We start from the raw sequence: 27,838 nt of genomic DNA on the forward strand, positions 1-27,838 counted from the left end.
TCTGGGAGGCACATGTTTGTATTATGACTTTTTTTATTTTCTTTAAGGCATGGGAAGTATAATTAAAAAATAATTTATGCTCAATGCTTTCCAGAGATTGAGAAAGGAATAAAACAAGCCCCAGCTGGTAGCAGATACACGACGATAGACAAGCTCCTCAGTTGGCACCTGTGTGAGAAACGTCTGACTTCCAACCATGAGCATGTCTCTAAAGACACAATGAAATCAGCCTGCATGCACTTGTTGGGTAAAACTTTCAGAAAAGAAAAAAATCACAATATTAATGTGTGTGTCACAGGCTATTTTATTACTTATTTCTTATACTTAGATTCTCACCGTAACCAGTTCCGTACTGCTTTAGTGAAGGAAGAGCCAAAGAACTTGGACATAGTGTTGTGTTATGAGCTGTCCCATGCATGTGTTGGGGTCAAGCGCCGGACCTTTCAAGTAAGATTTTGATATATTATTCAGACTCTATTGCTTTGTTCTGTCATTATTTGTTTTCACAGTTTTGTCTCTGTGACAGGATTCCAAAGCCACTCTTACAGATGATGAAATTGCTGCTATACTTCGAGACAACCAGGAAAATGTGCGCATTTCTCGGCCAATATATGCAGCTTCTCCCGAACAGAGAAGAAATGAGCTGTGAAGCTGAAACATAATTTTGTTTTTATTATGAATTGTATTTTGCATTTTTGGGGTGTCAATATAAGAAAGAAGTCACATAAAATACAAGTGGTTAAATTCAGCTGAGTATTGTGTTGCATTTTGTTTGTCCATTAGTGAATGTCTTTGTACCATGTTACACATTATGGAAATAGGTTCTCTTGTATCATGCAACATAACAAAAGAACATCTAAAATATTGAGGAGATATAATTTTCACCTTTCTTATGGGTCAAAGAAAACTTTTTCTCTTGCTTTCATGAAAAGTTAATTGTGCATCCAGTGATTTTAGTTGTGAAATATTAGACATTTTGCATGACTTGTAAAATGTTGAATTATTTCTTTTTTAAAAACACAGCACTGTTTTTCAATAGCACAAAAAGCACTGTACAAATTACAGCGCCCTCTGCACTAATGGGCACCTAATGTGTATAAATAAAACATTTAGAGAGATTGAAATTGTTCTTGTGCTTTGTACAAATTTCCTGAAGCTATAATTTTCTAAAGCAGTTTATTAAATACAATATGTTTACTTATAAGTTGTATACAACTTCTGATTTCTTTGGGATGAAAATATGACACGATATAGGCAAATTTCGCTTATTCACACTTTTTACAAGAGTGGTGACAAGAGAACAAGCATTTAAGCTAAGAGATTTCAGTCCATTTCAAAAATGAACACGTCTTATAAAATGTCAAGTTTTTGTGATGTAAAAAAGAGACCATTATGAATCATTTTAAAAAATCCGACAAATAATGTAATATTTATTCAAATGAAAATTATTAAATCTGTTTTCATTCTCCCTTACATAAGGTTTTACTACTTTCTGATATATTAAAACAGAAAATTTATGACGGCTGTATGGTATGTATAATGTATGTATTAACAAAATAATAAATATGTTCAGCAACAACGAGGAAACGCTGAGACTGTTCGGCGCGTGCTCCCGTTGCTAGGAGGCGCTGTTGGAGCCCGGAGGGTTAGAAGCGATCATGACCGTAAAGATGGTCAAACCGTGATTAGGAGCACAGACGCTAAACCATGCTGCTAAAACCTCCCATATTTAGCATCGCCGCGAGATTATTCTGCATGTAAAACTGCCCGTCGGGGCAAAACGACAGAAGATAGCCGACTGTTTCCCGTCTAAACCGCAGGTATGGTTATTCGCTGTTTATCTGCTGTCATTCTATGTGGCACATCTGGATTAAAAGATCTCTAACGCTTCAGAAGGTATCGGTGGTGATGTTTGAATTACAGTGAACAAATTCGGTTAAGCATGCTCTAAACTGGCGCGGGACAAAAAGGAAACCATCCCCGCCCATGCTGTGCTGTGATGGGCTGCATGAATCAGTGTGGTAGGTTACAGCTTTATAAAGACATTGTCTTCAATTTAAATGTAATACCTACAATGGTATTATTCCGATTATGTTCCATGAAAAAAATATATTTGTGCCAATTGTCTTACGCCGTAAATCTGCATGGATTACTGTGTTCTCACAATTGCTGACAGATATTCCAGAAATACACTGTATTGATTTGACAAACATTCCCATCTGCATTTTTCACAAGCACCGGAAAAGGAAACGAGTCATCAGCTAAGTCCTTCAGAAAAGAATGGCAGGAATGTGATGAGACAACATGAGGGCAAACAGAGCTTCATTGTTATAGGGAACTTCTACTCTCCTGATTACATATGGTCATATAGTGCCTTTAAAATGTTGACTCCGCTTTTCACAAAAATGTATATATTTATTGGAGATTTTATCTGATAGACCAGCACAAAGTGCTGCTTAACTGAAACGTGGAGTGGGAGAGGATATCTGGTCTTCATATGGTTTTGCAAATAAAAATTGGAAAATTCTGGTGTGTGTTTGTGTTGGTTTTGACTGGCCCATTGCCATCCATGAATATGCTTGGATCTAAATAATTTCAGTGTTGAATTGGCTGTATCTTTATCTTTGTTGTGTCATTGTAGAACAGCTCTGTTTTTACCTCCATGTGTCTTCCCAACAACTCTGACCAGCTTTCCTGAGCCTCGTAAAGGAAACCATCTCTACAGCATGATGCTGCCACCACCGTGTTATACTGTTAAGATAGTTTGTTCAATGTGTGATATGCAGATCTCCACCACACCTAGTGTTCTGCATGCTGGAGATAACTATTCAGTCTCATTTGACCAAAGTATCTTCTTGTTTATTGTTTTAATATGACTTGTGAGAATGTGGAAATTGATTTCTTTAAAAAAGGCCTGTTTTGTTGCTTGCACAACTAATAGATCAGGTGGGAAAATCTGTTGTAGAATTTTTCTACCTGAGCTGTGGATCTCTGGAGCTCTTACAGAGTTACTTTGGGCTTACTGGATGCTTCTTTAATAAAAGCTTCTTCTTCTGTAAATTTAGTTTTAATTATGTCTGCAGTACGTTTACTTTTTGTAGCTTCAAGTTATGCTTGTTTTAAAATATAATTCTGCCTTAAACCTCTCGAAAACCCTGTCCCTGGCCTGTCTAAAGGTTTTCTTGGTCTCCATGACACTAAATAAAACTGAGATTTTTATTTGTCCAAAACCTCGGAAACTATATATCTTCTTCTTCCTCTTTCCAGTTACACACTAGTTCATGCTGGCCTATTGCATAAGATCCAAGCAGGATATGCTGACTTTTGAATTTGTGTGTGGCAAATATGTGAAAATAATACTTTATAGTCAAACTAAGTGTATATAGGTTCACAAACGTTTTGGTAATTCCAAGTCTTTATTTGATTTGGTTTAAACAGCTGGGTGACAAGGCTACATGGTGTGTGTTTCCTGCCCAGAGAGTGGATGTGTGGTTGTCCAGGGATGGAGAGCTATGAGGAGTTCTGTATGCGGAGTTTGACCATGCTGCAGGAGGGGAAACTCAAGAAGAAGACATGTGAGCCGCTTTGTTCCCTGAAAACATGCTCTGTCATCTGCTTTCATGGGAGACCTATACTTTTGCCTTTGGTAAGCAAGCTTGACTTGTGAAATAATGAGCTTTTTTATTAGTCCAAAACAGAACCCATATTTAACAATTTGATATGTAATCAATGTTTGCAAGTTCCAGTTCCAATGTGAAGTTTATTTTATGCTTTATATACATGAATATCATATTTATTTGTGGCTTTTATTAATTGGTTTGACTACATGTTTTCAGGGTGGAATGATCAACACAACTTCAAAAAATTTTATAAAATAAAGAATCTTTTCTATTTAATTTCAAATTTTTATAGAATAGAATAGAAATATCCTTTTTTTTCTCAGTGAGGAAATTCAAGTGTAACAGCAGCTAAGAGACAGTCATAATGGAAGCATGCATCTTAACTGAACAAAAAACTGCTGAACAAAAAATAAGACATTTATCATAAGGGCAAAATAACAAAAAAGAAACCTGTAAAGTGATTAAAAATAGATTAAATGCTCCTCCTTGTTCTTGCTATTGTTGCAAATACGTATCTTATTTAGAAATGTAATACAGTGAGGTGTATAAAAATATACTCAATCATTTCTTTGTAAGACCTTGAGAATCTAACATTTCTGTAAAACATGGTAATTCATCACTTCAAAGCCTACTTTGGCTCATTGTTTGGCTTCCCTTAATAGAGAAAGCATGAGTCCAGTTTGTAGCTTTAAAAACAACATTCAATCTAAGGCATTCCACTATTTGAACCTGTGATTTTCTTGCTAAAAGAAGTCAGGAGTTCTCGCGTAAGAAGAGTCTAATTACATCAGCAGATGGCACAGAAAATAGAGAAAAGGTAATCGATGAGGAGCTGAATCAGGGCTGATTGAAAAACCCATTTGTTCCTCACTGCTGACAGAAAGTGTTCAGCAATCATCCCATTTCAGAAACTCTTCCACTGGATCTCACAGAGAGAATCTAAAGATTTTTTTTACTCCAAAAAAATAAAAAAACACATTTTGGTAAGGACTTTAGCTAATCCTTTATCTGTGTGGACACCATCAGAGTTTGTAAATCACCTTAACAGAAGATTAAAAAAGTGAACTTTTTCTTTCAGCTGTGTACAAAGCAGCACACAGAGTTACATGGCTACAGACAGAGGGCGATCCAGCTGGAGCAGAACAGAGAGAACCTGCAGAGAAACAAGCTTATGGCCCGAGTTCAAGTCATTCTGGACCAAGTACAGGTCAGTTTATAATGCATGTTCCTGGACACATAACTACAAGTTTATATGAAGAAAATGTTGCACTGGCAAAATAAAGTTTCCAGTGAAAGCAAATTAGTCAAACACAATCTGAATATTAAAGTCATAAATATTTATGACAGTGAGAAAAGAAAAAGAGGAATGTTTTCTTCCATATAAAGATTGTATATTCATGCCTCAAGTGTAAAAATAGGCACATCTGTGCCAGGATGTGGCACAAAATCTAAATTACACCTTGCCCTAAAATCTCTGGTGACATTTACAGAGTTAAATACAGAGTGTCTGATTTAAAATATGCTCCAGAGAGCTGAGATATTTTTATCTGATAAAAGCCATGTTTTGTCAACTCATTTTGTAAAGAAATGTTGCTCTCTTGCTGATCTGACAAACTGGGACAGACATAACATGGGGGATGACTGACAGAGTATTCAAAAACAGGTGGAGGGATGATACACTTTGGGCAATAATAGTTGTATTCACTTTATTTCTGAAGCCGAAGGTTGGAGCCGGACTTAACTTCACACCCGTATTCAGTGGAACTTAATTCAATGTCAGAAAAATGTGGGATTTATCATTTGTTTTGGTGCTAACTAGTGTTAGCAGTGGAAGCTGATGTTCACAAATAGAGATTGTACAGCTTTATGTGCCACTGGTTTATTCAGAAACAAACTATCAGAAATATAAATAGTTTCAATCAGCAGCTTTCATAACATTCTTTCTGTGTGGACCTAAAATTCTGGGCTGCTTGATAATTTCTGACTTTCCCCATCTGGATCCTCTCTTGAAATTCAAATGAGAACCTCAAACATCAGATATTTTGTACAAGGTGAATGGACCGTAGTAGCTTAGTGCTTAAAGGAATGTTTGTATAGTTTTCCCTCTACTTGAAAAGCTTTTTGTCTGTGTATCTTCTCTTCAGGTGCAAGACGTGCCACATGAGAAAAACATAAAGCCCCCAGTTTGTAAATCTGCGACTGTCAGTGGCTACACTTTGGTCACTGACTCACCTGGGCTTCCCAAAGTTCCTGAATTTAGGTCAAACGTAGTAGAGCCACCTTCCAATTCTAACTCTGAGACTCCCATTGTTAATGGATATAAAGAAGAGAAGGACTTAAAGGTCGAGAACGAAGAGAGAAGTGAAGAGGAAGAGGAGGACGATGAGGACATAAGCTTGGACAGCCTCCTTAAGAGATCGAGGGAGTACGTTCAACGGGAGCAGAATCAGCAGAGATCATCAGAGATGGTTGACCTGATCAGCAAGGCTCCCCCAGCAGAGAGTGTTTCTCTCAAACAGCAGCAGAGGTGTAGCCCCATCAGGGACTCAGGTGTTGAGTTTGGATTCAGTCTGCACCACAGCCCAGTTGGCCCATCTCCAATGCAGCAGCAGCCTCTGTATGACCCCAGTCCCCAAACGTCTGTCCCCCTCTCACCTGTCAAACCAGAGCGATATGCTCGCCTCCCTAGTCCGGAGTCCAGCGTTAGCCCCCGTCCTTGTAGGCGCAAACCACGGCCAGTTTCTACAGGGAACATCCACATTTCGTTTCCTATTGGCCCTGCAGACCTAATCGCTCGAAGCCCAGGCAGGGTAGAGAATAGCGCTGGACGGGTCGACTGGTCAGAGACTCTCTTGGCTGGTTCCATCTGCAACTGGGGCATAGAGGGGAGGGATAGCGGCCGTCGGTCCAGTCATTGTGGTACCAGTCCAGTGCAAGAGAACAACAGCCCTGTGAGTTCCTCTGTACCCAGCGCCATGACACACCCCGATCATCTGTCTTTAGGATTTCGCCGGCGCTGTCACACACTGGACAGCCAGCTAAACACCTTCCAGTCTGGAGCTGAGCCGGTTGACCGGAGCCAGGAAAGGCTCCCTCGCTTCATGGCAGGTGTTACATGGCTTGCTCCAAGTAGGCGCACTCCTGCTGCCCCTTTAAACCAATCGTACAACATAGAAAGCCCTTCTCCGTGTCTGCTGAGGCCCCGTGGGAGTCCAGATGAGTCCCCGGTGCTGAACAACAGCAAGAAAACACCAGTTGTGCTGAGAAATTCTACTGAGTTACAAGTCAAGTCAGGTGAGTTTATCTATTGAATAATTTTTTACTATCCGGAGATCACCCTTCCTCTAAGTGCAATTCTTCCCTTTATTTTAAAGTGAAGTTAGAGTATTTTGCTTGTATTTATGTCTGGAAACATACAGAGGAGACGCAGTGGCGAGCCCAGGCTCTGGAAGATATGCAAAGGCATTTAGAGGAGGAACATGCCCTGCAGATGTCCATCCTTCTAGCTGAGCAGGAAAAGGAGCAACAGCGCCTCCATCTGGTGAGAACAAAGTGTCACAGAAGTACTTTTAGTAATGCAGTGATCTTTTAATCTTTTATGTCTCTCAAGATGCAGAGGGTAAATAAACTAGACTCTGACTGAAAAGTTATTTTATTTCAATAATTTAATTTGAAACATGTAACACTGATTCATCTCACACTAATATATTTCAAACATTTATTTCTCTTAATTTCAGACACCATGGTTTACGTCTAGTAGGAAACAAAAATGTTCTTTCTCTACACCTTGCAACATTACTTAATGCTTAAAAGAAATAACTCTTAATGAAGAAATTTAATTTTATGCCGCATTTAGTTATAGGTGATGTGAGAGTTGTAGAGCAGACACTCATTGACAACGTCAACAAAACATCATGGGAAAGAAGCCCATGATGTTTGTGTTAAGTCCTGTATTCAATGAAAGGTTAAGTGTGTGGTTCGTATGGACTGCAGCTGATTTCTTGACAGGGAAGCCAAAAATAAGCCAAAACCAATAGAATTAATAGAAAAATACATTTGAAATATGTCACTCTGTGAGAAATGAATATATAATATATGATTTTCACTATTACTGAATCTATACAAACATATTTAATTAAATGGCATTCAACTATTTGAGATAGCTATAAAAAGTTTAATCTTGTCAGAACACAAAGGAAACTAGTTCAGACTGTATTTTTAAGTCATAACCTGTGCATGTAGAGTTCACTGTCTTGTCTGTGTGTCTTATTCAATGCAGAAAGCTTTCATTTTATCTCTGATGTTCAGGAGCTTGACGAGACTGAGAGAAGACTGAAGAAGCACGAGTGTGAGAGGCCAAGAAGTGGGGACACATTTGACTGGAGCCATAGGCCTGTGAGTGGCAGCTGTCCCATTATGAGCCCCTCCTGTCCTGGACTGAGCCCCATTCACACATCCGAGAGACTGTCTGGGCACACGATAGGTACCAGTTCATTCGTTGGTGTCTTGTTATTTTAAATCATTCCGCTGCAGATATTGTAAGCTATATTTTTTTCTTAAAAGTACATTATTTGATGTTCTTCCAGGTTTTCCCAGTGCGGTTCCTACTAGTGTGATGACTCCCCCTGCCCAGCCTGCTGCTTATCTGTGGGGCTCTTCACGGACAGCAAACAAATCCCGAGCAAGGCTAAGTCTGGTCAGCATAAACATGCTTCCTCCACACTCAATGAGTGCAACCTAGTATTTCAAGATGCTGACATGGGCATGTTACACTCTATAAGTTCACTCCCAGTTATATTTGCTTAAACAAACTAAATGAAAAATCTAAAAAATGGAAAATTATGTGATTTTTAAATTTAAATATTGTTTGAACCCTGACCCCTGTTTTATTTTTGATGCTTTTGTATCAGTTAACTCAAATTTATCAGGTTGGGTTCAAAATTGATGAAACTACAACTGTCTGAAGTGACTTTCACTGGTGCAAAAAAATATATACAAAAATAACTTCTCTTTAAAATTTCCATTACTGTTTATGCACTATTTGTATCTCCACAATTCAGTTAATTTTACAGCTCAGTCACATCTTTGGCATTGAGAACATGGCTGGCTTTGTCCATTGTCTATGTTCTGTTTGATATTTTTGGTTTAATTTGACTTGAAAACTGCATGTTTTTAGTGGAACTTGTCCAACTTTATGTTTCTCCCTCTCTGTGTGAACTCGCTTGGTTTGCAGGTTCTAACAGCAGAGCATCAGAAGGCATTTTGTCAAATTGGTGCCATGATTCGTGGCTTCCTCATACGCAGGCTGCTCAAAACAGAGAAGCTGAAACACCTGTGCCAAACCGTTGTGGTAAGATCACATCCAGAATAAAAGCACTTCACAAATAAAAACATTAAAACTATTTGAAATATTAACTAGGCAAAAAACACTTTTGTAAATCTCTACCTTAGGATACGCAAGAATTCATTCTATCATTTGAAACTGAAGCTGCACAGAAGAGAGGACCCTACACAGCACAAGATCTCTCCCTGCAGGAGAGAGTCAGAGCCCAGGTATGGCTATGATATTACTGTTTGCAGCCAGCAGAGGTCCCCCTTTGTGTTTATATTGGCACATTTGTCCTTCAGCTACGTGCAGCCCTGTATGACATCCATGAGATCTTCTTTGAAATACCTTTGAGGGACCGACTGGCCCTTCTGCAGCAGGACAGGGAGCTGCGTGCAGAGCGGAAGCTTCGAGATCTGGTAATCTGACAATACTGGCCAAGTATCACATAGAACAATAAAGCAGAGGAAGATACTATTTAGGGAGAATATTTTCTGATTTCGCTCTAGCGCCGCATTTTATTACATTTCATTCTAAATCTGCATCTCCCCTGCAGGAGAAAACCAAGACCCCCAAAGACAGGGTGTCTCTCTCTGCTGCTACACAGAGGTCTCTGGACAGGAAGAAGAAGTAAGAAAAACCACACATTCATTGATTCCTTACGGATAAAAGTAAAGTTACTTACATTCATCAGTAGAGTATCTCTTGGGATTTTCCTCCCAACATTCCTTACTGATATCAGGAGGATTTCAGATGATTAGCTCTGTTTTTGTTCTTTACGTTTGGTCATTGTTCAGGGTCAGCGAATCGCCAGCAGCGGCCAGGAAGGCGCAGCATAAGCCAAAAAGCCCAACCACCAACAGGTTACTAATATTTATTTCCTTTTACACTTTCATGTTCTCAGTGTAAGGATGAAGTTCATCCTTAATCTTTTTCAGATTTTCTTGAGATTTCTGTTTTGTTTGTTTTCCAGAGTTCAGAAACCAAGTCAGGGCCAGACTCCCTCTACTCCAGGCCAGCTGAACCGCCAGGGGTGACTTTTCTATCTTTTATGTTTTTTTTTTTGCTATAAACTTGTAAAGTGCTTTAATTCACATAAACAAATGTTTAATTTTTATTTACTTTTTTCCATTATGAATTATTGATTGATTAGTTTATTGCTGTTACTGAGATTAGTTTAATCCATTCAAACTTAACTCAGTATATCTCTTTTAACCTAAATCAGAATTCTTGATGTATTTAATTGTTAGTTTAGGTACTTATTTTTGTTTATATGTCTTTTCTGAGATAGTTCCTAAGGTTTGTCCAGTATTACTCCAGAAATGTACTTATAGTCAGAGACTTCCAAGAGTCTTTGTATCTGTTGAACTTTTCCAGATTTTCCCACATTACAATCACAAACTTTGTTATATATTATTAGAATTTTATGTGATAAAAAATATCAGATGAAGTCACGTGACGTGATATTTTATCACCTAAGTGATACCACCAAAGTGCTATATACGAACTACATACTGGTAATTGTGAAGTGGAAGGAACAAGATACACAACTTTTTGAAATGTATTAACAAATCCCTCAAAAACTTGGCACACAGTTGTGTTCACTCAGCTTGTGGATCCACATTTCTCTGCGATTACAACTGCAACTTTTAAGGAATATGTGACATTTGAAATGTTAACCAATAATGTATTAGATGGAGAGTATCTATGAACAGCAATGTTCACGTCAGGCTGAATGTTTAGAGTTCTCCTTTTCTCTGTGTGCTCAAAGGACTAGATTGAACCTTGACTTGTAATTAAATTACAAAAAAAGAAATCTTTTTAAGTGAGCATTTTGATATTGTAAAATGCTCACTATAATATAATGCCTTTTACAGTAAATGCTTTTACTATAAGGACTGACAGTGTCCGTTTGTCCCCAGGAGCTGGTACAGAAAGACTCCAGAAGAGAGAGTGAGGCGCTTGGACTCCATGAAGAAGCAGCACTCTTTGGGTTAACAAACACATTAATGCCTGATGATCTGCTAACTTGAATTTTTAAGATCTTTTATGAGATATCCTGTACAAGTGAAGCCACTACTGTCAGCGCTGCTAATTTTTTCTCCCATCTGTGTTCACCATCTCACTGTAATGCCCACTTGTAATACAATCTTATTGTTCAAATATGTTGTTAACTGCTGAAGCTGTGACTTTTTTTTCCCAACAAATGATTGTACAACAAGAATGTTATGTATGTTGAGGAATTTTATAAGCAGGCTGGTATTTAAGATAGAGAAAGGCAGCTGCTCAATGGCTGAACACAAGTTAGAAATCTATCTGTGCCTGAGAACTATACCTTGCTGCCAGCATGATTATTGTCTATTATCTCCTGTGATCATAAACACTAAGTGCTCGTGATGGTAAGATTTTTTTTCTACAAATATCAGTTTCATGATAAAATACTTATCTTAAAAGTTATAGTACACAGAGCCTTGCTAATTCATTCATAACTTGACTTTACCAGTATTCACCTTATAGCCACAGACTGAAACGTTTGTATTGTGATTTTACCTGGCAGGCTGACAAAAACTGGTGCATAATTGTGAAATTACAAAACCATTTAGCGGTTTTAAAACTTTTTAAAAGCATCTCCAGTCTCTCATCAACTTTGACCAGTTCTTCCACTCCTGCCAAAGAAAACATTCCCACAGCACAGTCTAGTTATTCATTAGTCTTGTTGTTGTTGTTTTTCTTTTGCAAAGGCCAAAGAATTGTAAGAGTCCAGTTAACATTTGACTAGAACAACTACTCCCACATCTTTGCTGTGTTCCCTACTTAGCTTATGTAAACCCATGTTTTTTATTTCAATAGTGGATTTCTTTTGGCCTCTCCAGTTTTTGTGGAGTTCACAACTGATAGTTCTGTAAGCGTACTCCTCCAGCTGAGCTGTGGATCTGTGCAGCTCCTTCAGAGTTACTACGAGGCTCCTGGGTTCTTTTAGTATTGCTCTCCTTGCCTGGTCTGCAGTTTTCTCACACTCTCTTCATTATTAGATGATGGATTGAACAATTCTCCATGAAATGGAGATAATGCTAACATAACGTTCTTCAGATAACGTTCCTCCAGTATTCTTTAACAAACATCTGAGGTCTTCACAGAACGGCTGGATTTCTACTAAACTAAACTAAACTAAACTAAACTAAACTAAACTAAACTAAACTAAACTAAACTAAACTAAACTAAACTAAACTAAACAGGTTGACCTGTTCTCACTATATATAAATTCTATATATGTTTGCTGCAGGGAATTTTACTTTGGTCTGGAGTGAAGATTACAAAGAGTGCAGTACAAATTCACATCGTGCTATATAAATAATTTGAATTAAATTAATGCAGAAAAACTTGTAATAGTGCAGGTGAAATGAAAGAAAAGAAAAAATGGCAAACTTGGGTATTTGGCCAGGGTTCAACCTGACTTTAAAAGTAAGGAGAATATGTCTTAGTTATATGGGCAAACAAGTATTATTGGGGGAGAATGATGCACAGGCAAAACGAAGGGTTTTACCTGATGCCTTCTCACATCATTTTGACGAGTTATGGTAAGGCATCAGGTAAAACGAAGGGTTTTACCTGATGCCTTACCGTAATTTTTGCCCTAAACCTAACTAATTTTGACGATTTTGGAAGTGTCGGCAGTGTTTTACATGGACCATTTACGCGAAATAATCCATGTAAAACATGCCGACCTTCCAAAATCGTCAAAATCGTCAAAATTTTACGGTGAAGGAACGTCAGGTAAAACATATTGACGCGAAGGGTATACCCTTCGCGTCAATATGTGACGCATGGTCAGACGGCGTCCCAACTCGTCAATATATGACGAGTCGGGTGTGAGAATGTGTTGGTAGATTAGTCTGCGTATAATGTCGCTTAATGAGCTGACTGCAGCCTCAGTTTACTCTTCATGAAGCTTTCTCAAACTCTTGAATAGAATTTGCCTGTCATTCCTTTAATAATGCAGTTACTCTTATTCCACCATTTAGTTTTTCCCTTCCACTCAACCTTTGTGGCTGCAAGATAATGAAGGATAGAGTGTATTTAACAGCTGGAGATGTTAACAAAGATCCATCCTTATCTTTCAAACACTTAGTTGGTACCTGCAGTGACAGTGATATGTCATTTTTTTCAATAATTAAATTGAAAAGAAAAAAACACAATATGTCATACATAACTTTATTTGTTCATATGTATTTCAGATCTCTATGATAGAAAGTATAACAGGAATCATAGTTATGAGTTTTCCAGTGAATAAAACTCAGAAAATTAGAGTTAAGAAATTATCTGACATGTTCATGTACATTTATCTGATTATCTTATTAAATTTTACCACAGGATACCAAATCACACACATGCATTAGGATAACAATTAAACAGCTAAAAAATTGAGAATAATTAGAGGTTTAGTCATCTTCAGAAGCCAGAAATAATCATAACTTTGTTATATTTCTTTACATTTTTTATTTAAGCTTTAACAAAGGAGAAAAAAAGTAATGCAAACAATTTGTAAAAAGTATTAAAAAAGTGTAATAAACATGCTAAAAATGAATAACATTTTGTCGCGTATAAAATATCAAAGAAAACTATTTAAAATGGAAATGTCTTCCATATCTTTTTCCTGCAATTAGTCCTGTAGTACTAAGAAAAGACACTTTGATTTGATTTTAATTTCAAATGTAAAGCAAACATTTCTAAAATTATCAAAGAGTAAAGAAGTATAATCAACCTATACTAAACATTAATAAAGAAATTTCACATATAAAATATCAAAGAAAATTCTTAAAAAATGAAAATGTCTTCTATATCTTTTTCCTGTAATTCTTCCTACAGAACTAAATAAAGACACTTTGACCTGATTTCAATTTCACTCTCTAAGTTTTTCCATATTCAGGCTCTAATAAACAAAATGAAAATTGTTGCAAACACCCCTCCAAGAGAAAAAAATGAAAGAAGTGGCAAAGAAAATTACATAATATATATTTTTTTCATAATCCTACAGTTTTTCATCCTGAAGGGCTGCAAATGCAGCATGTTATGATGGTGAATCCCTCCAATGAGAACAGCTGTTGAATTAAAAGCCACAATTAGAGCTGAAAGTTTTTGTTGCATCATTAATTAAGAGTGCAATTTATAGATTATGTTCTTTACCTCAAATATGTTCTGTGTTTTAGCAGCTTTTCAGCTCATCAAGTAGTTTCTGGACCTTCTTCAGCTGTGCTGAAACATCTAAGAAAACAGTTTTGATTAGGGTTTTCTGAGAAATATCTATTTAAATACATTTTTTAAGAGCTGACATTTTACCTAGAATTGAGAGGTCATTAGTCTTCAGGGACACCGCAATTGATTCCCTCATGGTATCCTCAAGTCTTTTCAGGACGTCCATCTGATTTAGAGTTATACTTTTTATCACTTGGTTCAGTCAAAAGTTAATTTCAAGATTAAATGGCATGTGATTATTGTCAAATGCCTGAAATGTGTTTCTATTCACACCATAGTGGAGGAGTATTTTTAATAAGGGATCACATTTTAGTCATATGTTCTCTCACATATTAAGAATCTCTCCACTGATCTACAGATTGCACATGCATGGGATAATTCCTCAAGACATTTTAGAAAGAGAGAGAAACAAGCAAAAAAAGGCATGTATTTTTTCACAGCTTTGTATGGATCTGTATATGGGTATGAAACAGAGTGGAGACTTCTGAGAGGGAATGTAATTTATATTTCACTGTTAACATATTTAAAGTAACAAACCATCAAGCTGTGCAGGTGGTTCATCATGACCTTTTTAGCATCTTCAAACATGGTGTCCTGTGATCCATGTACGTGATTCTCTATAGTTTCCCGCATGTTCTGCAGTGTACCAGTTCCTGTAAAGGCTGCTGCTTCTGGAAAACACAATAATTATGTTTTATGTGCTAATAAATAATACCTAAGTGTAAATGTAAGTTATTGTAATAACCTGATCATTTTTTTTACTTCTATAGCAGTCTTGCATTGTTTCCTCAATAGTTTTCATTAGACTCCTGTAGACTGTCTTTTTGCGCTTACGAATACTTTTGTTCAAACTTGTCTTCAGACGTTCTTCCTAAAAGAAAAATTTAAAACGGATAGCAATTCAAAATTAGTTTAAGTAACAGTTTTACTACAATGTTAAAGTATTCTGCTATTGCCAGAAATAACATGTATATGTCCTTGCTTTTTTTAAATCTCAGTTTTAGCCAGCATAAAAGCCTTTCATTATTATATGTGTTTCTAACAACTTATGTTTCTCATTTATTACCTCTGACTTGAGAGATATCAGCTGCAGTTCCAGATCTTTATACTTCTCTTTTAGTTCTTCAGTGACAAGTGAAAAACTATAGATCACTCCTTTGAATGGGCCACATTTTCCACCATTTCTGCAACATAAAAAATACAGAATATTGTCAATAATATCAAAATGTGAAACTCATTGATGCTATCATGAATGATTTGGGGCACTACACAGATTTTTAAAATATAATGTGGTGTGTTACAGGTCTTATATACTGTATATCTTATAGATGTAATTGGAAACAGGAACTTCAGTGAATTTATTTATGATCGATGGACTCTATGTTCTCATAAAGGTCTTACGGAAAAGTGGTTCTGAATTCCTCATCAATGCTGTCAGCCAGAGGGGAAGTCAAGTTTATGTTGATGTTCATTTCTTTTCCTTTCTTAGGTTGGTGGACTCCTCTATTTTCTACTGCTTTTTTCAGTTGCTTATGAAATCCCCGACCATCCCTTTTCTGGAGGAACGAAAAAAAAAGAGAGAGAAATTAATCGAATTTAATAACATGTGACAAAAATATGCTACCTTACAAAGATGTACTTCCTTATCAGCACACATACAGGGGGATAGAGGGTAGACTTCAAGATGTTTCCATATGAGTTTTTGGATCTCTCAACTCCCTCTTGAAGGTGTTCTTCAAAAACTTTGTAAATCTTCGTCATTTCATTTTTGATTGACTTAATTTGAAGTGTTAGATTTTTCTCAAGAGCTTCAAACACTTCCTTAATTCTGTCATCCTAGAAAAACAATGTTGTTTAGGACATTTTCAGACTCCAAATCTATTTTAATTTAGCACCCCAGAAAAATATATCCATAACATGGACATTATGAGTAATTAAATCATGTTTATTTGTGCTGTTTTACAATTTTCTTAAAGCAAGTAAAACAGCTAAATACACTAAAAACATTTAACATTTACTATTATTCTTACCTCTTTTCTTCTGCTGGCCCCATGAATCAAAGAGAGGATGCCATGAGCTCCAGACACATAGTTTAATGTCTCTGAGTGACAGTCATTGAGATTTTGCAAAAATTCTTGAAGATTGGGTATTTCTGTGAAAACAAATCATGTCTATAGTTATATTTATATAATAAATTTCACACAGTTTGTGGTTCTGCAAAGCTGTTATGTGATAAATGTTTCACACAGATTGGCACAACATACCAGTGTCCTCTGGACTTAGATCTCTCTTTCGAAAAAATTCTCTGGAGCTCACAGTGAACACCTGAAAACACTCATCACTGAAGTGTTTCTAGGAAATATCAATATCATTTGTTAACGTAAAAATTAATGTTATTTTTAATTATTGACAAACAATTTTGTCTACCAGTGCAACACATTTTACTGGTAAATAAAACTCACTTTAATCTTGTCCAGTTTGTTGAATTCTTTTCTCACTCTTTCTTTGGCTTTTGGGTTTCTCTTAAGTATCAATTCAGCTTTGGTGCTAAAAGAGAAGAAATTATCTACTGGAGCTTAACAGACGTATGAATCTTCTGACAATAAAATAAAACATGAAAACAAAGTGGAAGACCATCTATGGCTTTTTGCCCTTCGAGTTTTATTTAATAATACACTTTTAACAATGCAGGGAACTCACAGTTCATCTGAATCGTCAATATCATCAGACTTGGTGCAGACAATGTGAATGTGTCGACACTCGCCACCGTTTCCAATCTGACTGCCAACATTTTTCAGGATGTCCCATGATTCTTCCTCTGATGCTGCTCGATTGATTTCAGTGACAATCCAGACGGTAGAACAGTCTCCAACAATCTGAAAAAAAAAAGCATTTTATATTTAGGTGCTGGTCAAAAAATTTGAATATCCTGAAAAAGTTGATTTTAATCAGTATTTCCATTCAAAAAGTGAAACTTGTTTATTATATTCTTACTCTCAGACTGATATATTTCAAATAATTTTTTTCATATAATGTTGATGATTAGAAATGACAACTAATGAAAACCCCAAATTCAGTATCTCAGAAAATCCATCCATCCATCCATTTTCTTACACCCTTGTCCCTTGGTGGGGTTGGGAGGGTTGCTGGTGCCGATCTCCAGCTGCGTTCCGGGCGAGAGGCGGGGTTCACCTTGGACAGGTCGCCAGTCTGTCACAGGGCAACACAGAGACACACAGGACAAACAAACATTCACACACACACTCACACCGAGGGAGAATTTAGAGAGACCAATTAACCTGACAGTCATGTTTTTGGACTGTGGGAGGAAGCCGGAGAACCCGGAGAGAACCCACGCATGCACAGGGAGAACATGCAAACTCCATGCAGAAAGACCCCCGGCCGGGAATCGAACCCAGGACCTTCTTGCTGCAAGGCAACAGCTCTACAAACTGCGCCACTGTGCAGCCCCTCTCAGAAAATTAGAATATTATTTAAGACCAATACAAAAAAGGATTTTTTAGAAATATTGGCCAACTGAACAGTATGAACATAAAAAATAAGAACATATGCAGCACTGAGTACTTAGTTGGGGCTCCTTTTGCACAGATTACTGCAGCAATGTGGCGTGACATCAAGCTGATCAGTCTGTGGCACTGCTCAGGTGTTATAGAGTCCAGGTTGCCCTGATAGTGACCATCGGCTTCTGAAATGTGTCTGGTGTATCACATTTTCCTCTTCACAATACCCCATAGATTTTCTATGCAGTTAAGGTCAGATGAGTTCGCTGGCCAATGAAGGACATGGTCCTTAATCCAAGTACTGGTGCTCTAGCATTGTGTGCAGGTGCTAAATCATGTAGAATATAGTACTGAATAAATTACCCCTTTCCACATTGTATCTCTGCTTTTATTGCGGTCTCCATTTCCAGGAAGGTCCACAAAAGTGACATGTTGGAGAAAAGGATTATTTGGTACCCTGACAGTCACACACTTTACGAGTGGCCAATACCACTGCTTTATTTCATTATAGTTTTCGTTCTTTTCGGCATCCCTTGTATATTTGACAATATCTTTAGATAGGTCTTTAGCCTGCAAAACATAATAATAGTTATAATATAAGTGTATAATTAAATAATTATACAATTATGACATATACACATATATTGCTGAATTGCTGCATAGTTACTGTTAAAACCTTTGCATCTTACCGATTCAAAAACCAAGGTTTTGCTTGTTGAATGAAGAAATTGTGGAATTTCTTTGAAGTACTTTGACTCCATGAGTTGTTCACAGGATTTTCCCTTCCACTCTTCTTCATACAGAGCTGACAGCTTATCAACAGCATCATGGTATTCTTCCTTAGAATCATCAACATTGTCTTGCACTTCTTGATTTTCTTTTTTAGTGATACTACACAGTGATCCCAATTCATCTTCCCAGTCCTAAAAAAAGAATAAAAAAGAATTGCTTTTTCAGTGATGTGTAAAATTACAGAAGTTACCTTTTCATCAGACTTTTATAAGTATATTTTTGGCTTACCTCGGGTGAAATGAATTCAATCTCCGCCTCGTATTTCTCATTGCTCCTGTTACCCTCCACTTTAATCATGACTGAGGTACATGCGCTGACACTTCCAGAAGGCAAAAGATTTCTCTCTTCAAGGACAGCATTTATCAAAGACGTTTTTCCAGCTCCAGTTTTACCAAAGACACCAACCAGCTCCTTCTTTTCCGTCTCCAGATTCTTGATTTTAGTTCTGTAGAAAATGTTGCCATTGTTGAGCATCTCAGCTTTAAAGTGCATGTCTGCATCTCCAGACATGCACTTTAATGTGGCGTGACATCACATAATATATTCAATATTTAAACTATCTGAGTTAAAGGAAAAATATAGGCAGGTTTAACAAAAGCTAAAATGTAATGTCATCTTTGACCAGCGGAGGCGCTGCGTTCAGGAAAGGAGACAAGGCAACACAATGCAGTCGAGATGGATTTATTTGAAGCTGCAGGTCATGACTGACATCCATTTCACAGTGAGACAAAGAAGCTGGCCTTTATACTTTGGGCAATTCCAACACTCATACCAGGTAAAGGTACCAATAGAAATCAGGAACAAACGGACATTTTCCCCCACATTCTCCCTGAACGGGAAAGATGGCCAGTCTCCCTACCCAAAAAGGTTGTTCAACTAAATGTCACAATGCAACTGAAATAAAGAACTGAAACAAAACGCATTTGGTCTGTAAATAAATATAATATCAATAATCATTTATTAGGGATGGAGCCCTGGTCTCCATCACATTAAAAAAAAAAAAAAAAAAAAAAAAAGATTCTTGGTAAAGTATAAACAATTACAATGCATCAATTAAGAAGAGACAAAGCTTTAAGTACTCTGTGAAATTGCATCTCTAAATTTTCAGGAATGTTTTTTCCAGTTTGAAACTTTATTTTTGGTTTATTTCCAACAGAGAATCTACTTACTTCAATAACTTATTGAGATCACTGTCATCTTGTAACATGGCGCAGATGTGTCCCATCGTGTTTCTCACATCAGTTAATATCTTTGCTTCTGTTTCTAGAAATAAATAAATAAATAAAGAAAGAAAGAACTATAATGTAAATAAAGAGGAATCTTTAGAATTTGTTAATGTACAGGTAGAACAATGTGACATACATGATGTTAATTGTTAGAGTTAAAATAAAAAATATTTTTCTACACAAATAATTAGTGTTGCTAAAAAATTTTTAGGCAATTTTTCAATTAGAAGCAGAATTCAGCTTCTAGCACCATACATCTGGAACAAACTTCAGGAAAATTACAAAACAGTCAAAACACTGAGTTCCTGTAAATTTAGACTAAAAACCCACCTGTTTAGAGTTACTTTAGAAACATTAGAAATTAAACATTAATCAACATTTTGATGTGTAACAATAGCATTTGAAAAAACTTAACATTTTAATTGCCAACTGTGTGTTCTATGAATTTGTATTTTTAAGACATAACTTTGAACTGTCTTGTTGTTGAATTGTGAGATACAAATAAACTTGATTGATTGATTTACTAAATTAGAAATGTAATCTGTCATGTTAAGTTTCTTTTTCTTCTAATAAACAATCAACTTTAATTGATCATTTAATACCTTGTCATACAAAGGCTATAAATAATGAATATAAAATGCAAAGCATTTGGATATTTGCAAATTGAGTTAGTATGTCAATCAATGTGAATCATCAGTGACACTCCTAAATGAAAATTTAGTCTTTCCTCCCACAACCCTACAATAATCTGTAATTTAAATATCCCAATAATATTATTTTATGTGGTACAATGCGAATAAAAATAAATACCTGCTGAGGAATTTGTTTCACACTTCCTTTTTACTGCTGGTTGTCCTCTGTTTTCCAACTGTTGGTCAGATTTTCGCTTTCCTAGTTTAAAAAGAAAAGTCACTCGTATTGGTTTATCACAAGCAATTTTTTTTTATGTCAATGTGCATGAAAAGGTTTTGACTAAGATCTTGTATTTCTCACCCTTGTCACTTGTAGAAGGTAAAGCCTGAAGACAAACAGAAAATTTTGACTATAATTAGAAATGTTTTTCCATTATAACATAACTGAAAAGTCCATAAAATTTGTTTCATTGCACTTGCATTGTCATTATACTGATGATAAATTAACATAATAACAACATGCTTATGATGTCATCCTAACTGCAATGCAATTCTCTCATTCTATTCAGTTAACAATATTAAATGTAATATCTTTCAATTAAAAGATATACTTATATCTTTAAATATAAGTGCATAAGTATAAAAGATATACTTATATCTTTTAATTCAACACTAAAACTAAGTAGCCATATCACAGATGTTAGGATAAAATACTTCACTTTAAACTAAAATAAGAATATATTTGACTTACATGTGGTGGAAAATGTTGTGTGCTCTCATTTGGACTTTGTTCTGCCTAATGATAAAACATTTTTCCAAACCCAAAGTAGGAAAAAAAATCTGTTCAGCCTTTATTATCAATGGACTATTTTATGTAAAATAAAATAAAATACAATAAAATATAATAAAATAAAATACAAATAACAATAACAATAACAAAAACAACAACAACAACAATAATAATAATGATGATAATAATAATAATAATAATAATAATAATAATAATAATAATAATAATAATAATAATAATAATAATAATAATAATAATAATAATAATAATAATAATAATAATAATAATAATAATAATATGTAAAAGCATTTCTCCACTGTAGTGAAAGTTTTCATATCAAAAAGATGTTTTAACAGCACAGGACATACCTTTAACTGACTAAGTAACTTTTTGAATTTTAATCTTTGTCCCATTCTTGGAATCAACTTTTCAATGTCTGCATCCTGAAGCAGATAACAACTTTCTTTATCAATCCCTTCATCTGTAATCAAACAACATCTCATTAGATATCATATCAGTCATGCCAACATTTGAAGAACTGTTTGTCTCTTTGTCCTTTGGGAGGCACTATCTGGGGTTAAGAAGTTTTTTTCTACTTGCACTTAAACACCTTATTCACGGTCACATTTATCTTTGTGTTCAAAACATTATTATTGTAACATATTTAACAGGCATTTGTGAATTCATGTCTTTTTAACTTTCTTGTCATATTACATGACAACATGTAATTAATTCAATTTTACAAGCACTGGTATAGAACCACATATACATAGTCTCCGCTGTTTTTGTCCATAACAGATATACAGTGTAATACATTACCTTTAAAAGCTTCAATCAAGTTACTCAGACCGCACTGGGTTAGCATGTCACAAACAAAGTCATCCATGACCAAGAACAGAGACTAGAAGATAAATCATAAATTAATGATATATCTGAGTATTGTTTCACATAGGCAATTCAATTTTTAAATCTGATTAAAAAACCCACCTTGCAATGAATGAAATTATGGCATCAACAATTCAGTCTTCAGATGAAGAAGAGAAAATTTATCTCAAAGGTGTTTCACAAAAGTGAAGTTGATTGCTCAAATTTTACATTCAGAATGGTAGAAAGCAAGAAAATGAGGAACAAGGAGGTGTGGGTTGGTTCAAAAAAAGAGGCGTGACAAAAACAGCATAGGCGTCTACACTGTAAAACAAACTGCTTGAGTTTAGCCAGTTCAATTGGTTCAGGAATATTAAAACTGTATGAAAGCTGGACAAACATTTTAATTCTGACTCTGGTGCAAAAAAACAAAACCAAAATTAAAAACAAAAATATTTTATGAGAAGTTTTTAATTTATAATAACTCCATAAATTTTTAGGGAGTTTGGAATAAAATAATTATTCACACCATTATTACTTTTACTAAGCAGCTTATTTGTCCAATTATTACATTTTACCATATGTGTCTTACTTATTAAAGTTAAAGTTAAAGCACCTGCATGTTCTGGTTGCAGGAAGTCATTGACAGGAAACGCCGACAACATTCTGCAAAGTTTTCAGAACGTTTCTCTCGAACAACTCATTTATGTATAGACATGTGGCGGCTGACGAAGAAATAGTAATCACACCCCTGTGCCTTAGACTATTGAATTTAGAGTGCAAAATGAGAAGCATCTATTGGAAATCAGAGTTTGTCTGACAGTGTTGCTGATCAGTGCTCTCCACTTGCAAGAGCAATAAAGCTGTTTTTTGTTCTCTAACTTTGACTCTTGGTTTTCCAGAAATTTTCAGAATTCCACAGGAGCTTAGAATTTGGGTGTTTTTAAAAGCAAATTTGACATATTTATTCAGTTTGGGTTCTAGATGAAGTTTATAACTATTTCTTATATTTTAATGTTTTTCTATAAATTTTTTTATTTGAGTTCTTTGCAATATTGTCAAGTTTTCTATGTTTAACTTCTATTTAAGTTTTTAATAGTTTGACATGTCCTGCTATCCCTTTTGATATTACAATTCCAAAATGTATTTTTGTTATTTCATTATTTCTCATTCCTCCCTCATTTCCTTAAATTGTTTGTTTTAATCTCTTGCATTTCTTCATCTGCTTATTATTTGGCACTATAAAAAGTGTTTTTGAACACTCTCTGTTGACATGCTATCTGAATAACTGATAACCCATAACTTATATCTGTTTCATGTTGGGACTTGTGAAGATGAGTCACAACCGGAATTAAAACTGGCAAGTGAATTTCTCAAAGCAGTTAGTACAAACTAGTCTCGTTGATGGTTCATTCCTCAAAAACAAGAATGAATATTTTGAGAGGGTCCCAAGGCAGAGAACTGGAGGAAGGCCCTCGGTGTGTCTGTTGGATCGATGGCCAGGCATGACCGGGCTTTCTAGATGACAGCTCTACAAGTATGGAGTTCTGTTTGTCAGGGATGTGACAAGAGCAAAGATGACACAATACTCATCATGAAAGAGGAATTTGTTTTATTCACGGTAGAGCCAATAAATAGCACTGCCCAAAACGAAAAGAAGACTGAAAAAAAATTCAAATAATTGTGGAAGCAGCTCAAATATATCTTGACATTAAGAAAGGAGATACTAATAAAGTCAATCTTCTCGAACTCAGTCATGCAGTGGTCTTTTTTCTCTGTTATTATATTCCAGTGAATTGCCAGAAGTCTTAATAGTAATGGTCAAGAATAAAAAAAAAAAATTGACAGACAAACCACATCTTATCTGTATTCAAAAAATTTGGTTTAAGCCTCAACTAGATTTTATAATCCAAGTACATACAGCGATAAGAAATCACAGTAAGAAAGGACAAGGTGGGGAAGTGGCAACTTTCATGCAAGATTTTTGGGAAAGAATTATAAAGAAATATATATTATTGACAGATTTTGATAACACAAAACATTTGTGTGTAATGACCCAAACAATTGGATTAAGACTTTTAGTTTTACAAGAAAATCCTCAATCACTAGATGTTCATTTTACTGACATGACACCAGTTATGTCGGTTATGAAGCAGCAGAGACTTGTATGCAAGCAACTAATGCATGTCCAAACATATTTACAGCTTATCATAAAAAATTTAAAACCGCTGCTCAGAGGTGGAAATAATAGTAAAAAACATTTTGATTCTGTTTGGAGAAATTCACCAAAATAATTGAGAAAAACTAACATTCAGCCAAAGAAGGGATGTTTTGCTCTACAGAATGTCTTTCCCATGCATTGTTGTAGAGTCAGACCACACCATCTGTGTAACTTGTATATCAATGGATCTGTGATTTTGTCAGATGTGTCAGATAGGATAGAGCTACTGATGTTTGGAAGGAGATGAAACTATAGTCTGGATAGTGGCAAAGTGACAGTAAATGAAATTAGTTTGTGGTCACATTTGGGCATTTCTAATGCTGTACAGTTTGAAAGCGTTAAAGCAGAGCAGCAGACAAGATCCAGGATGTGACCGTGGCTGTGTGTAGAAAAGTCAACATATTGCTGCATTCCAAAACTCTTCAACAAATAATAAAAATCCCGCGTCAGAGTGTTGCTGAATTTGTCCATGTGAATGTTGAAATCACCCACTACGATAATATTTGGGGATAAGGACCACAAAAATGTTAAAAGATTGGAGAAATCGTTTAAAAAATCCTTGTTGGACTCAGGAGGGCGATAGATGGTGGCTAAAATGGTGGGTACTGATAAGTGGATTTGTAGTACTGTAGATTCAAAAGAGTTGTAAGTGGGGACACTGGCAGAAGATACAAGCCACTTATCTCTGAAGAGCACTGCGACACCGCCTCCTCGTCCTTCAGAGCGTGGTTGGCTGATGTGAGAATATCCATCAGCAGCCCTTGTTAAATGTGTAAGATCATTTTTCTTCTGCCAGGTCTCTGTCAGACATAAGAAGTCAAACTGCTTTTCCCTTAGAAGTTTGGAAACAAAAGACTCTTTTTTGGTGAGTGAGCGGATGTTTAACAAGCCAACAGAGACGGTGATGGTGCTGAGAGACTTTATGCTGGACCTGGTTGGATTAGATGTCACATTGTTGTCAGTGAGGAGACATTCTCTTGGTCGACCAGGTGATGATGACCTAATTGACCAGGAATCATCCCGAGTTGGACACTCTTCAGATCCAGAGTTAATGTAACACTGTGAAAGACATATGATAAAGTATTATCTATCGATACTCCTTATGCTAGGCAATATTTAAAGAAACATAAAGTTTATAATACCATGTAACATTTTACAAGTTTATATACCTTTTTTAATCAAGTTGGTGTGAAAATGATGTGAAATGATTTGCATTTGCTCATTTTAGTTAAAAGTTTAAAATTTAGTTAATGGTAACCCCAGAATTATTTGTACCTCTGGGAGGATTAAAGTACAAAAAATCTAATTGACTTGAATTGAATTAAATTGACAGAAAAGACTAATTCATAAATGCCTTAGTCCTTATTCCTTGGTGAAATTAATTGCTTCTTCATTTTGTATTCCACATATTAGTTCATGAAAAGAATTGATCCAAGTAATCAAATATTATTTCATATTTCTCCAGTGTAAATGTGTTTGTACATACTTGTGCAGGACAATGCTGCATTCCTGGATTTCTGCTTTGTTCTTCCTGTTGACAAGAACATTAGAAACCCAAAGTACATATTCAATAAAACAAAAGTTACATAATATGTATGAATGTGAGATATTTAGATTTATTTTAAAGAAGCACCAAAAAGCATTGAGTCACAAAAGCAAGTATCAACAATAAAAAATTCACTAGGCCAAAAATGAGCATCAAAATGGCATAAAACAGGGCATTACCTTTAACAGCTGAAATCCCTTTTTGAATCGGATCCTTTGGTCCACTTTTGGAATCAACGTATCAATGTCTTGGTCTTCAAGACAATAAAGACTTTCCATGTCCATTTCTTCATCTGTAATCAAAAGTTGTGTTTAGTCATGCTGATATCATTTAAAGCTGCTGCAGAATTAAGCTTCATGAACATGGTACAAAAATCATTGCAAGATACTTTTGCTGCAGTGACTTGTTAACATCTAAAATGGGTGTATAGTAAACACTTGGGAAAAAACTGCTATTTTTTTTATTCAGGTAACTGGATCTAATCATGGCCATGTGATGAAAGTGAATAGGTTTCTTTAAAAAAGTAATTATAAAATCAGGCATATTCAACTTGTGCCTAATGTTGAGGTTGGCAATCAATCGCATAGCAAAAATAAAGGCACACCGTACAACAAACATGCACACACACACACACACACACACACACACATACTTCACCATTAAAGGTTACTGCTTGTGGTGCATTTCTATCCTAAAGAAAAATATATAAAACTTCAGATATATCACAAATGAAATATTAACATACACGGAAAATCTAGGACTGAATTATGCCGCTTGAGCTGACCAGTACATCATTCTGAGAGAATGCAAAACTTATTGTGGGGGAATGCAAAGGTTTTGCAAGGTAACATAAAAGAAAAAAAATCCCCCATGTCCCCTACAGAGCTATATAAACAGTAATGCACTAGAGGAACAACTGTTAACTTGAGTGCTTTAGTGACTTTGTACTCTTAAAATGATCATTGGAATATCATTAAGAAATATTCAATAATTATTATTGTGTTTTAGCAGTGTTTGCAAATAAATTTGATGCTGTGACCATGACATAGTTAAAGAACTTGGACCACTGTTCCATGATAATAAGTACATAATTAATGAAGTTTCACACGCATATGAACAACTGCACAAATACATTATCCATGTTGTTTTTTATCCATCAACAGTACAGTGCAATACTTTACCTTTAAATATTTCTATCAACTCACTCAGACCCCACTGGGTTAGTTTGTCACAAACAAAATCATCCATGACCAAGAACAGAGACTGAAAGATAAATCATAATGATGGGATTTTATTTATGTATTATTTCAGCAAATAGTCATTTAGAGCTAAGAAGTCAGATGAGAAGCTTACCTTGCAAAGAAGAAAGTTTTACTTCAATCAGCAGGAAGAGAAGAGATAAAACGTTCAATTCAGACAACTCAGTGAGATTTCTGAGGTAAAGTTGATTTCTCAAGGCTTACAAACAAAATGGCAGAAAGCAAGAGTTGATAAAGAGCAACAGGATAGTGCGGCATGTCAGGACTCAGAAAAACAAAAGGGAAAATGTCGGCTGGTTAAAAAAAAAGAGGGGTGGCAACACCGAGACGCTTCCACACTGTTAAACAAACGGTTAGTTTAACTAATTAAATTAGTTTACGAATTTATGTGTGGAGATTAATCAGCATTTCTTTAAAAGAAGCATAAGTTTAACACTTAAATATTAATCTGTTAATCAACCTTTTGTATACACTGTACAAAGGTACAGCGCCTAAACTTATACTTCTTTTAAAAAAATACTGATTAATCTGCACACAGAAATTCTTAAACTAAGAATCAGTTTAAGAATTCTTAAACTAATTCATAAACTAATTAGTTTCATTAGTTTAATTAAACAACTTAAAGGAGCTGGTTTAATTTGTTTAAAATTTAAGCTAATTAGTTTAATTAGCGTACCTTTTGTACAGTGCCTTTCTCTCTCTGATGACACATTAACAGTTTTTCTGGAACGGTAAGTTATTTCTCACATTAACACATTCAGCAGTCAGTATGCGAGCACAACTGACAT

At 35.6% G+C, this 27,838-nt stretch overlaps 2 protein-coding genes across 9 annotated transcripts; one reads left to right on the top strand and one right to left on the bottom strand.

The window, feature by feature from the left end:
- The first annotated feature begins 1,612 nt into the window (after nucleotides 1–1,612).
- Nucleotides 1,613–11,399, top strand: LOC122822022 (centriolar coiled-coil protein of 110 kDa-like). 5 transcript variants are annotated; one of them, XM_044100355.1, is made up of 15 exons: nucleotides 1,613–1,820; nucleotides 1,897–2,021; nucleotides 3,439–3,646; nucleotides 4,699–4,827; nucleotides 5,765–6,914; nucleotides 7,040–7,161; nucleotides 7,929–8,103; nucleotides 8,207–8,316; nucleotides 8,854–8,970; nucleotides 9,072–9,173; nucleotides 9,249–9,365; nucleotides 9,503–9,576; nucleotides 9,744–9,809; nucleotides 9,920–9,979; nucleotides 10,869–11,399. In XM_044100355.1, exons 2-15 carry the CDS (start codon nucleotides 1,987–1,989, stop codon nucleotides 10,942–10,944), a joined length of 2,541 nt encoding a protein of 846 aa, XP_043956290.1. In that variant the 5' UTR covers nucleotides 1,613–1,820; nucleotides 1,897–1,986; the 3' UTR covers nucleotides 10,945–11,399. The 5 variants fall into 5 exon arrangements, with proteins under 5 accessions (XP_043956290.1, XP_043956289.1, XP_043956291.1 ...); XM_044100354.1 differs by having other exon boundaries at nucleotides 1,924–2,021; XM_044100356.1 differs by lacking the exon at nucleotides 1,897–2,021 and having other exon boundaries at nucleotides 1,614–1,820.
- Nucleotides 11,400–13,144: 1,745 nt separating this feature from the next.
- LOC122822036 (nuclear GTPase SLIP-GC-like) lies at nucleotides 13,145–27,347 on the bottom strand. Of its 4 annotated transcripts, XM_044100383.1 has the most exons (27): nucleotides 27,145–27,343; nucleotides 26,973–27,054; nucleotides 25,971–26,083; nucleotides 25,732–25,776; nucleotides 25,177–25,304; nucleotides 22,148–25,100; nucleotides 21,980–22,061; nucleotides 21,529–21,641; nucleotides 21,122–21,166; nucleotides 20,732–20,756; nucleotides 20,549–20,629; nucleotides 19,682–19,775; nucleotides 18,741–18,957; nucleotides 18,410–18,643; nucleotides 18,084–18,290; nucleotides 16,900–17,075; nucleotides 16,662–16,746; nucleotides 16,464–16,551; nucleotides 16,230–16,351; nucleotides 15,859–16,035; nucleotides 15,601–15,755; nucleotides 15,266–15,383; nucleotides 14,962–15,070; nucleotides 14,737–14,870; nucleotides 14,284–14,365; nucleotides 14,131–14,208; nucleotides 13,145–14,045 (listed from the first exon to the last, which is right to left on the bottom strand). In XM_044100383.1, the coding sequence occupies exons 7-26, from the start codon at nucleotides 22,044–22,046 to the stop codon at nucleotides 14,150–14,152; spliced, it is 2,388 nt and encodes a 795-aa protein (XP_043956318.1). In that variant the 5' UTR covers nucleotides 22,047–22,061; nucleotides 22,148–25,100; nucleotides 25,177–25,304; nucleotides 25,732–25,776; nucleotides 25,971–26,083; nucleotides 26,973–27,054; nucleotides 27,145–27,343; the 3' UTR covers nucleotides 13,145–14,045; nucleotides 14,131–14,149. The 4 variants fall into 4 exon arrangements, with proteins under 4 accessions (XP_043956318.1, XP_043956316.1, XP_043956319.1 ...); XM_044100381.1 differs by having other exon boundaries at nucleotides 22,148–25,304; XM_044100385.1 differs by lacking the exons at nucleotides 13,145–14,045; nucleotides 14,131–14,208; nucleotides 14,284–14,365 and having other exon boundaries at nucleotides 14,774–14,870; nucleotides 14,945–15,070; nucleotides 22,148–25,304; nucleotides 27,145–27,347.
- Nucleotides 27,348–27,838: the final 491 nt, after the last annotated feature.

The sequence above is a fragment of the Gambusia affinis genome, linkage group LG19, assembly GCF_019740435.1.
Source record: "Gambusia affinis linkage group LG19, SWU_Gaff_1.0, whole genome shotgun sequence".
Taxonomy (NCBI): domain Eukaryota; kingdom Metazoa; phylum Chordata; class Actinopteri; order Cyprinodontiformes; family Poeciliidae; genus Gambusia; species Gambusia affinis.

Bases quoted from the DNA above. Each gene is read 5' to 3' on its own strand.
- LOC122822022 (XM_044100355.1), top strand. From the start codon at position 1,987: ATGCTGTGCTGTGATGGGCTGCATGAATCAGTGTG. The intron at 4,828-5,764 runs GTCAGTTTATAA...TCTTCTCTTCAG, and splicing joins TCATTCTGGACCAAGTACAG to GTGCAAGACGTGCCACATGA. The intron at 8,971-9,071 runs GTAAGATCACAT...TCTCTACCTTAG, and splicing joins ACCTGTGCCAAACCGTTGTG to GATACGCAAGAATTCATTCT.
- LOC122822036 (XM_044100384.1), bottom strand. From the start codon at position 22,046: ATGGATGACTTTGTTTGTGACATGCTAACCCAGTGCGGTCTGAGTAAC. The intron at 16,747-16,899 runs GTGAGTTCCCTG...CTTCTCTTTTAG, and splicing joins ATTGACGATTCAGATGAACT to CACCAAAGCTGAATTGATAC. The intron at 14,209-14,283 runs GTAAAATGTCAG...CTGTTTTCTTAG, and splicing joins TAATGACCTCTCAATTCTAG to ATGTTTCAGCACAGCTGAAG.